The sequence below is a fragment of the Procambarus clarkii genome, chromosome 69 (assembly GCF_040958095.1).
Source record: "Procambarus clarkii isolate CNS0578487 chromosome 69, FALCON_Pclarkii_2.0, whole genome shotgun sequence".
Classification (NCBI taxonomy): Eukaryota; Metazoa; Arthropoda; class Malacostraca; order Decapoda; family Cambaridae; genus Procambarus; species Procambarus clarkii.
Window position 1 is genome coordinate 9,904,403 of NC_091218.1, and position 12,470 is coordinate 9,916,872.

Consider the following 12,470-nt stretch of genomic DNA (forward strand, 5'->3'; position numbering starts at 1 on the left):
ATGAATTATTTTGAATTTTGATGATAATAGATTATTATGCCCCAATCTTCAAAAAAAAAAAAAAAATTGTAATTGGTTTTACTTTCTGATAATTTTTGTTTTGTAATTCTATCCATTTTTCAATATTCAAGTTTAGAAGTTTTATGACAATAAATTATACTTCAAATTAAAAACAACCAAGTAACCCTGACAGAGCATTATTCAGAACATATAATATGTGATATTCATGAGAATCGGTTAAAAATTGCAGCTGATAACACACGTTGAAGTTGCATAACCTCACTTTTGCGTAAATGATGTTCACAATTGGTGCCCCCTAATAGAATAGGTAGATAGCAACTGATTTTCATCAAACTTTGCACTGATGAATGCATGGATAGATGGATGGATTGATAGATAGATGGATGGATGGATAGATAGTTGGATGGATATATAGATAGATGGATTGATAGATAGATAGATGGATTGATAGATAGATGGATGGATTGATAGATAGATGGATGGATGGATAGATGGAATGAAAGATAGATGGAATGATAGAGGGATGGGTAGATAGAAAGTCTGATAGATAGATGGATGGATAGATAGATGGGTGGATAGATAGATTGATGAATATACAGACTGACAAATATACATCTAGATGGATAGCTAGACGGATTAATAGATAGTTGGACATATGAAAGACAGACAGACATGGATATTGCCAACAACCCTCTATTACAAATATATATTATATATATATAAATATATATATATATATATATATATATATATATATATATATATATATATATATATATATATATATATATATATATATATATATATATATATATATATATATATATATATATATTAAAGACACTAACAATTCAATATCTTTTATATTACTGACAATTAAATTCATAATTCATCAACGTTATTTCTTAACCAGTATTTTCCCAGGTCATTTCGGAATCCATTTTTTGCGTTTTATTTAGTTTGCACACATTCAGCCGGTCGGCCGAGCGGACAGCACACTGGACTTGTGATCCTGTGGTCCTGGGTTCGATCCCAGGCGCCGGCGAGAAACAATGGGCAAAGTTTCTTTCACCCTATGCCCCTGTTACCTGGCAGTAAAAATAGGTACCTGGGTGTTAGTCAGCTGTCACGGGCTGCTTCCTGGGGGTGGAGGCCTGGTCAAAGACCGGGCCGCGGGGACACTAAAGCCCCGAAATCATCTCAAGATAACCTCAAGATTCAACATCTTATCAATATCCCATTTAATTTACTCGTATAATTTTTCATTCAAATGTTGATTTGTTTTCTTTCATCATATTGGAGGTCTCTAACCATCAGGAGCTAATTTTGTAATCCTTCTTTTAATGCGTTCAGATAGGGTTTTGTTCATTATATAGTATGGTGATCAAAACTGTATTTCACAATGTAAACTAATCGGGACCTAATGATAAGTCTCCTAAAACACCAAGTACACAAATGATTTATATAAGATACACATGCAGTCACATTTCTGGGCTCAATTTACATTAATTTATAATGACAACAACCTGTCCAAAGCCTAATAATAATATTTAACTTCAGCACGGGAATTCCAATTTAGAGTGATCATTGCCAAGTAGAACCTTCTGATGACCAGTTGCTGGTCAGTGATGTTGTTGTTTCATGCCACTAACAAATGACTATACTCACTGCCGCCCTCAGCGTTGACCTCAGCTTTGTAGTCCAACAGCAGCTTCACCAGCTCTAGCTTTCCGATCCTAGCTGCCGCTGTTACTGCTGCTCCTGTACACACACGCGTTGTGTTACAACATTGTAAAGTATAGAGGAATAATGTACAATTGCTCATTTGTGTGAAATGAATCTTAAGTCATTATAATTGGAGAGTATAATTCGCCAACACTAAAAAAATGAGGTGAATCATTCTCTACAAACTCTGGGAAAAGTTTGTTAACAAATTTGTTGAAAAATCTGCTATTTGAAAAGGTAGATAACGATATACGGAAGACAACTGTTCTAGATTTAATTGCAACTAGTAGGAATTGGTATATAATGAATGGCTAGTAAAGAATTCATTTAAGCGACTATCGTCATATCACATTCAATGTTAAATTCAGTAATAAAAGAAAGTCGCCAGAAAAAGTTACAGATTTCAATAAATTTAATTTTAACAAAATGCGTCAACAGCTTTCATACCAAAATTGTAATTATATCACAGCTTGGACGGAACATGGAAGATGTTTATAATTTATCTTTAAGTTTTCTTGCACCGCTGCGAAACAAGCTGTTTAAGTGTGTCGAAAATAAAATCCGTGTCTAGGCTCCAAGTGCCTATTGTATGAGTTTATATGTATATGTGTTTATGTGTGTTAAATGTTGTGTATATATGTGTATTAAATGTAATACTCGTTAGATGGCTTTTCTCTATTTCTTGTGAGGCTTCCTGGCTAGAGAGAGAGAGAAAGACACGGCTATAATTCGGGTGACAGCGGACTACTACTAATTAAGGGGGATTGACAGATCATCCCACAGTAGTGCAGGGAGTCACGGCGGCTCAAGAGCGGGTGTGTGTTCTCATGGCAACCAGGCAGTGTACCCCGCCAAACACACACCGAAACTACGACGTTGGTACAACGTTCGAACAAGTTTTAACACCTAACCAGTTATAACAACCAATATAGCAAGTTGTAACAACGTTCTAATACGTCATAAACACGTTAAGCCAAGATGTAACAACTTTATTACAAGTTGTAACAAGCGGAAAATAGAGACAGTTTCGGTTTGTGTTTCCAGGGCGTGAGCCTTACTCCTGAATAAAAGTGATGCTGAATCCCTCTCCCAGAACCAGACGCTTACCAGGGTGATCTCGCAAATAATTGCAAGCACCCCTAGTGTCCATTGCTGGTCGATCGACGGTAGCAGGAGTTTGACTACCAAGGTCGGCTGTTTGTTCTGTCAGGGAGTGGTTGGGGGTCTCTGTTCGACGGTAAGCAAGTATCAGGTTGGTTCAAATAACCAAGTTTCATTGTATTCCAACCCCCAACCCCCCCTTGATAGTTGAACAATGTCTAGTAATACCGTGTTTATATACTAGTGATACTGAGGTTTGCATAATCTAACTGCTCTTTTCAACTAATTCCTGTGAAGTCAAGGTTTATTAGTTACCAGTTAATAAGATTTTTGTTTAAGTTTACATTTCAGAATTCTCCTGATCTTGAATTTGAGTTCGACGGTGCAGGCCTACAGTTCATTACACACAGAAATCACAATAGCGTGATATATCAAATGAACAAATCCACAAGGGTCGTGATGAGGGCTCGAACGGGGCACGGGGTGTTCCCAGAAGAGCCTTAGTCAACTGTACTACGACATGGTCAAAGGAATTGCAACCTGGAGAAGTACTACTGCACCTTAATAGGATCCCCAAGTTTCTCCTTAGCCCAATCGGGGTTTCATTTTTTAAATGAAACTTAATTTGTATTCTTGTGATCCACAAGAACACTTGTGGATTTGTTCTACAGGGCATGCTTGTCTGAACATATATTTGGGTGTGATATGAGTAATATGTATTTAAAATAATTATTTTTATATCAGTTCAACAGTTCTTCATCAACAGCATTGTCATGAACGCTCACCATCATCAACACTATGGTCAAGAACACTTGTAATCATCAACACCATGGTCAAGAACACTTGTAATCATCAACACCATGGTCAAGAACACTTGTAATCATCAACACCATGGTCAAGAACACTTGTAATCATCAACACCATGGTCAAGAACACTTGTAATCATCAACACCATGGTCAAGAACACTTGTAATCATCAACACTATGGGCAAGAACACTTGTAATCATCAACACTATGGTCAAGAACACTTGTAATCATCAACACCATGGTCAAGAACACTTGTAATCATCAACACTATGGTCAAGAACACTTGTAATCATCAACACTATGGTCAAGAACACTTACCATAGTCAGCACCATGGTCAAGAACACTTACCATAGTCAGCATCATGGTCAAGAACACTAACCATAGTCAGCACCATGGTCAAGAACACTAACCATAGTCAAGAACACTAACCATAGTCAAGAACACTAACCATAGTCAGCACCATGGTCAAGAACACTAACCATAGTTAGCACCATGGTCAAGAACACTAACCATAGTCAGCACCATGGTCAAGAACACTAACCATAGTCAAGAACACTAACCATAGTCAGCACCATGGTCAAGAACACTAACCATAGTCAGCACCATGATCAAGAACACTAACCATAGTCAGCACCATGGTCAAGAACACTAACCATAGTCAGCACCATGGTCAAGAACACTAACCATAGTCAGCACCATGGTCAAGAACACTAACCATAGTCAGCACCATGGTCAAGAACACTAACCATAGTCAGCACCATGGACAAGAACAGTTACCATAGTCAGCATCATGGTCAAGAACACTTACCATAGTCAGCATCATGGTCAAGAACACCTACCATAGTCAGCATCATGGTCAAGAACACCTACCATAGTCAGCATCATGGTCAAGAACACTTACCATAGTCAGCATCATGGTCAAGAACACTTACCATAGTCAGCACCATGGTCAAGAACACCTACCATAGTCAGCATTAACGTCAGCATCATGGTCAAGAACACTTACCATAGTCAGCATCATGGTCAAGAACACTTACCATAGTCAGCATCATGGTCAAGAACACTTACCATAGTCAGCATCATGGTCAAGAACACTTACCATAGTCAGCATCATGGTCAAGAACACCTACCATAGTCAGCATTAACGTCAGCACCATGTTCTAAGAGGAGCCTCACGACACTCGTGTGTCCCGCTGCTGAAGCATTTGTTAGTGGAAAGCCTGACAATGGATAACTGTTGTTAGATATAAATGCACTTGTGATCAAATGCTTGTAATCTGAATTTAAATTGGTATTTAGCCTGTTTTTCTGTCTTCCATTCGAAATATCAATCACCCAGTAAGACATTATATATATATTTTACATATGTCGTACCTAATAGATAGAACGAACTGCTTGGACTAGTATAATGTTAGGTTAGGTTTGGTCATATTTCTACGTTAGTTTTACCTCAAATTAAAAACAAGTCACATATAATATAATGGAGATCTTTATTACTTCATAATATAAAATTTAAAAATATATAACTTCAGGAAATCAGGAAAACTCGGCTTATTGGGCAAATCAGGCTTTGCATAGTAGGCCAAGTAGTGCGTTGTGTCTATTGAGTACAACATTATATATATATATATATATATATATATATATATATATATATATATATATATATATATATATATGTCGTACCTAGTAGCCAGAACGTCCTTCTCAGCCTACTATGCAAGGCCCAATTTGCATAATAAGCCAAGTTTTCATGAATTAATTGTTTTTCGGCAACCTAACCTACCTAACCTAACCTAACCTAACTTTTTCGGCTACCTAACCTAACCTAACCTATAAAGATAGGTTAGGTTAGGTTAGGTAGGGTTGGTTACGTTCGGTCATATATCTACGTTAATTTTAACTCCAATAAAAAAAAATTGACCTCATACATAATGAAATGGGTAGCTTTATCATTTCATAAGAAAAAATTAGAGAAAATATATTAATTCAGGAAAACTTGGCTTATTAGGCAAATCGGGTCTTCCATAGTAGGCCGAAAAGTGAGTTCCGGCTACTAGGTACGACATATATATATATATATATATATATATGTTGTACCTAGTAGCCAGAACGTCGTACTCGGCCTGCTATGCAAGGCCCGATTTGCCTAATAAGCCAAGTTTTCCTGAATAAATATATTTTCTCAATTTTTTTCTCATGAAATGATAAAGCTACCCATTTCATTATGTATGATGTCATTTTTTTTATTGGAGTTAAAATTAACGTAGATATTTAACCGAACCTAATCAACCCTACCTAACCTATCTTTATAGGGTAGGTTACGTTAGGTAGCCGAAAAAGTTAGGTTAGGTTAGGTTAGGTAGGTTAGGTAGTCGAAAAAACACTAATTCATGAAAACTTGCCTTATTAGGCAAATCGAGCCTTGCATAGTAGGCTGAGAAGTGCGTTCTGGCTACTAGTTACGACATATATATATATATATATATATATATATATATATATATATATATATATTTATATATATATATATATATATATATATATATATATAATATATATATATATATATATATATATATATATATATATATATGTATATATATAACTGAAAACTCACACCCCAGAAGTGACTCGAACCCATACTCCCACAACTGGTATGTACAGGGACGCCTTAATCCGCTTGACCATCACGACCGGACATAAGGAAGTGATAGCCGAGGCTATATGAACCACTTCCCCGCCGGCACTCGGATGGTAATCTTGGGCATAGCATTTTATCAAATCACCTCATTCTTTGGGGCACACGTGAGGAACACAAATGCAAACAAGCCTGAATGGTCCCCAGGACTATATACAACTGAAAACTCACACCCCAGAAGTGACTCGAACCCATACTCCCACAACTGGTATGTACAGGGACGCCTTAATCCGCTTGACCATCACGACCGGACATAAGGAAGTGATAGCCGAGGCTATATGAACCACTTCCCCGCCGGCACTCGGATGGTAATCTTGGGCATAGCATTTTATCAAATCACCTCATTCTTTGGGGCACACGTGAGGAACACAAATGCAAACAAGCCTGAATGGTCCCCAGGACTATATACAACTGAAAACTCACACCCCAGAAGTGACTCGAACCCATACTCCCACAACTGGTATGTACAGGGACGCCTTAATCCGCTTGACCATCACGACCGGACATAAGGAAGTGATAGCCGAGGCTATATGAACCACTTCCCCGCCGGCACTCGGATGGTAATCTTGGGCATAGCATTTTATCAAATCACCTCATTCTTTGGGGCACACGTGAGGAACACAAATGCAAACAAGCCTGAATGGTCCCCAGGACTATATACAACTGAAAACTCACACCCCAGAAGTGACTCGAACCCATACTCCCACAACTGGTATGTACAGGGACGCCTTAATCCGCTTGACCATCACGACCGGACATAAGGAAGTGATAGCCGAGGCTATATGAACCACTTCCCCGCCGGCACTCGGATGGTAATCTTGGGCATAGCATTTTATCAAATCACCTCATTCTTTGGGGCACACGTGAGGAACACAAATGCAAACAAGCCTGAATGGTCCCCAGGACTATATACAACTGAAAACTCACACCCCAGAAGTGACTCGAACCCATACTCCCACAACTGGTATGTACAGGGACGCCTTAATCCGCTTGACCATCACGACCGGACATAAGGAAGTGATAGCCGAGGCTATATGAACCACTTCCCCGCCGGCACTCGGATGGTAATCTTGGGCATAGCATTTTATCAAATCACCTCATTCTTTGGGGCACACGTGAGGAACACAAATGCAAACAAGCCTGAATGGTCCCCAGGACTATATACAACTGAAAACTCACACCCCAGAAGTGACTCGAACCCATACTCCCACAACTGGTATGTACAGGGACGCCTTAATCCGCTTGACCATCACGACCGGACATAAGGAAGTGATAGCCGAGGCTATATGAACCACTTCCCCGCCGGCACTCGGATGGTAATCTTGGGCATAGCATTTTATCAAATCACCTCATTCTTTGGGGCACACGTGAGGAACACAAATGCAAACAAGCCTGAATGGTCCCCAGGACTATATACAACTGAAAACTCACACCCCAGAAGTGACTCGAACCCATACTCCCACAACTGGTATGTACAGGGACGCCTTAATCCGCTTGACCATCACGACCGGACATAAGGAAGTGATAGCCGAGGCTATATGAACCACTTCCCCGCCGGCACTCGGATGGTAATCTTGGGCATAGCATTTTATCAAATCACCTCATTCTTTGGGGCACACGTGAGGAACACAAATGCAAACAAGCCTGAATGGTCCCCAGGACTGATTAAGGCGTCCCTGTACATACCAGTTGTGGGAGTATGGGTTCGAGTCACTTCTGGGGTGTGAGTTTTCAGTTGTATATAGTCCTGGGGACCATTCAGGCTTGTTTGCATTTGTGTTCCTCACGTGTGCCCCAAAGAATGAGGTGATTTGATAAAATGCTATGCCCAAGATTACCATCCGAGTGCCGGCGGGGAAGTGGTTCATATAGCCTCGGCTATCACTTCCTTATGTCCGGTCGTGATGGTCAAGCGGATTAAGGCGTCCCTGTACATACCAGTTGTGGGAGTATGGGTTCGAGTCACTTCTGGGGTGTGAGTTTTCAGTTGTATATAGTCCTGGGGACCATTCAGGCTTGTTTGCATTTGTGTTCCTCACGTGTGCCCCAAAGAATGAGGTGATTTGATAAAATGCTATGCCCAAGATTACCATCCGAGTGCCGGCGGGGAAGTGGTTCATATAGCCTCGGCTATCACTTCCTTATGTCCGGTCGTGATGGTCAAGCGGATTAAGGCGTCCCTGTACATACCAGTTGTGGGAGTATGGGTTCGAGTCACTTCTGGGGTGTGAGTTTTCAGTTGTATATAGTCCTGGGGACCATTCAGGCTTGTTTGCATTTGTGTTCCTCACGTGTGCCCCAAAGAATGAGGTGATTTGATAAAATGCTATGCCCAAGATTACCATCCGAGTGCCGGCGGGGAAGTGGTTCATATAGCCTCGGCTATCACTTCCTTATGTCCGGTCGTGATGGTCAAGCGGATTAAGGCGTCCCTGTACATACCAGTTGTGGGAGTATGGGTTCGAGTCACTTCTGGGGTGTGAGTTTTCAGTTGTATATAGTCCTGGGGACCATTCAGGCTTGTTTGCATTTGTGTTCCTCACGTGTGCCCCAAAGAATGAGGTGATTTGATAAAATGCTATGCCCAAGATTACCATCCGAGTGCCGGCGGGGAAGTGGTTCATATAGCCTCGGCTATCACTTCCTTATGTCCGGTCGTGATGGTCAAGCGGATTAAGGCGTCCCTGTACATACCAGTTGTGGGAGTATGGGTTCGAGTCACTTCTGGGGTGTGAGTTTTCAGTTGTATATAGTCCTGGGGACCATTCAGGCTTGTTTGCGCATGTATATATATATATATATATATATATATATATATATATATATATATATATATATATATATATATATATTAGTATATTTTGGTAGCAGTCTTTCCTGTAGACATATATTATTAAATATGACCGAAAAAGTAAGATTAATAATTCTAACACGAATTTTCTCAATCTTTCGTACATTTCGTTTCACTGTTGGAGGTAAATCAAAAATCAATTCTCCAAAATTCATTTTTATTTCTAGTCTGACGCGACACAAGCGCGTTTCGTAAAACTTATTACATTTTCAAAGACTTTAGTTCACAAATACACAACTGAATAGAACTTACGCATCTCCGATTTTATATCTACATTTGAGTGAGGTGGAAGGGGTGATGTGGCATTAACACAAGACAGAACAGGATGTGGTATTAATAGGGTATTAATTTCATCAACACAAGACAGAACAAGAGTATTAATAGGGTATTAATTTCATCAACACAAGACAGAACACGAAACAATGGGTATTGAATAGAAGTGTTTGTAGAAAGCCTATTGGTCCATATTTCTTGATGCTTCTATATTGGAGCGGAGTCTTGAGGTGGGTAGAATATAGTTGTGCAATAATTGGCTGTTGATTGCTGGTGTTGACTTCTTGATGTGTAGTGCCTCGCAAACGTCAAGCCGCCTGCTATCGCTGTATCTATCGATGATTTCTGTGTTGTTTACTAGGATTTCTCTGGCGATGGTTTGGTTGTAGGAAGAGATTATATGTTCCTTAATGGAGCCCTGTTGCTTATGCATCGTTAAACGCCTAGAAAGAGATGTTGTTGTCTTGCCTATATACTGGTTTTTTTGGAGCTTACAGTCCCCAAGAGGGCATTTGAAGGCATAGACGACGTTAGTCTCTTTTAAAGCGTTCTGTTTTGTGTCTGGAGAGTTTCTCATGAGTAGGCTGGCCGTTTTTCTGGTTTTATAGTAAATCGTCAGTTGTATCCTCTGATTTTTGTCTGTAGGGATAACGTTTCTATTAACAATATCTTTCAGGACCCTTTCCTCCGTTTTATGAGCTGTGGAAAGCCTACTCATGAGAAACTCTCCAACTCTTAAGTTGGAGAGTTTCTCCAGAAACTCTTAAGTTAATCATTTTTGACGTTTGTTCCTTGTTCACAAAGGTACCGGTCGATGATATTCTCGATTATCTTGCTCGTGAACTAATGAGCCATGTTTTACCTCTTTCTGCTGATATTATTGTCAGTCTTGTTAAGTTGTGCATTAAAGAATGTAAATTTACCTTTAATAATGAGTATTATTTACAGACTTTTGGAATGGCAATGGGGAATCCTCTATCGCCATTGCTCTCAAACCTGTAAATGGAATTCTTCGAAAAGAAATTTTTTTAACAAATAACTCCTGGAATCATTCCTTGGTTTAGATATGTTGATGATATCTTGTGTATTTGGCCTTCAGATGTAAACACAGACGAATTTGTAGCCAAACTTAATGACCAAGTCACCTCCATAAAATTTACTATGGAGACCATAGTCCACACTTACCATAGTCAGCATCATGGTCAAGAACACCTACCATAGTCAGCATCATGGTCAAGAACACCTACCATAGTCAGCATCATGGTCAAGAACACTTACCATAGTCAGCATCATGGTCAAGAACACTTACCATAGTCAGCACCATGGTCAAGAACACTTACCATAGTCAGCATCATGGTCAAGAACACTTACCATAGTCAGCACCATGGTCAAGAACACCTACCATAGTCAGCATTAACGTCAGCACCATGTTCTAAGAGGAGCCTCACGACACTCGTGTGTCCCGCTGCTGAAGCATTTGTTAGTGGAAAGCCTGACAATGGATAACTGTTGTTAGATATAAATGCACTTGTGATCAAATGCTTGTAATCTGAATTTATATTGGTATTTAGCCTGTTTTTCTGTCTTCCATTCGAAATATCGATCACCCAGTAAGACATTATATATATATTTTACATATGTCGTACCTAATAGATAGAACGCACTGCTTGGACTAGTATAATGTTAGGTTAGGTTTGGTCATATTTCTACATTAGTTTTACCTCAAATTAAAAACAAGTCACATGTAATATAATGGAGATCTTTATTACTTCATAATAGAAAATTTAAAAATATATAACTTCAGGAAATCAGAAAAACTCGGCTTATTAGGCAAATCAGGCTTTGCATAGTAGGCCAAGTAGTGCGTTGTGTCTATTGGGTACAACATTATATATATATATATATATATATATATATATATATATATATATATATATATATATATATATATATATATATATATATATATATATATATATATATATATATATATATATATATGTCGTACCTAGTAGCCAGAACTCACTTCTCAGCCTACTATGCAAGGCCCGATTTGCCTAATAAGCCTAGTTTTCATGAATTAATGTTTTTTCGACTACCTAACCTACCTAACCTAACCTAACCTAACGTTTTCGGCTACCTAACCTAACCTAACCTATAAAGATAGGTTAGGTTAGGTTAGGTAGGGTTGGTTAGGTTCGGTCATATATTTACGTTAATTTTAACTCCAATAAAAAAAAATTGACCTCATACATAATGAAATGGGTAGTTTTATCATTTCATAAGAAAAAAATTAGAGAAAATATATTAATTCAGTAAAACTTGGCTTATTAGGCAAATTGGGCCTTGCATAGTAGGCTGAGAAGTGAGTTCTGGCTACTAGGTACGACATATATATATATATATATATATATATATATATATATATATATATATATATATATATATATATATATATATATATATATATATATATATATATATGTCGTACCTAGTAGCCAGAACGCACTTCTCAGCCTACTATGCAAGGTCCGATTTGCCTAATAAGCTAAGTTTTATCTGAATTAATATATTTTCTTTAATTTTTTTCTTATGAAATGATAAAGCTACCCATTTCATTATGTTAGAGGTCAGTTTTTTTTATTGGAGTTAAAATTAACGTAGATATATGACCGAACCTAACCAACCCTACCTAACCTAACCTAACCTATCTCTATAGGTTAGGTTAGGTTAGGTACCCGAAAAAGTTAGGTTAGGTTAGGTTAGGTAGGTTAGGTAGTCGAAAAACAATTAATTCATGAAAACTTGGCTTATTAGGCAAATAGGGCCTTGCATAGTAGGCTGAGAAGTGCGTTCTGGCTACTAGGTACGACATATATATATATATATATATATATATATATATATATATATATATATATATATATATATATATATATATATATATATATATATATATATATATATATAATATATATATATATATATA

At 38.2% G+C, this 12,470-nt stretch overlaps 1 protein-coding gene across 1 annotated transcript in view; it reads right to left on the bottom strand.

Moving 5' to 3' along the window:
• Window positions 1-1,430: 1,430 nt before the first annotated feature.
• LOC123772347 (histone-lysine N-methyltransferase EHMT1) overlaps window positions 1,431-12,470 on the bottom strand; it is a 111,571-nt gene continuing 100,531 nt past the window's right edge. The window contains exons 7-9 of the mRNA XM_069311337.1: window positions 10,884-10,973; window positions 1,690-1,782; window positions 1,431-1,456 (exon numbers count right to left, since the gene is read on the bottom strand). Of these exons, the coding sequence (XP_069167438.1) occupies window positions 1,431-1,456; window positions 1,690-1,782; window positions 10,884-10,973 (209 nt within the window). The remainder of the gene's footprint in view (window positions 1,457-1,689; window positions 1,783-10,883; window positions 10,974-12,470) is intronic.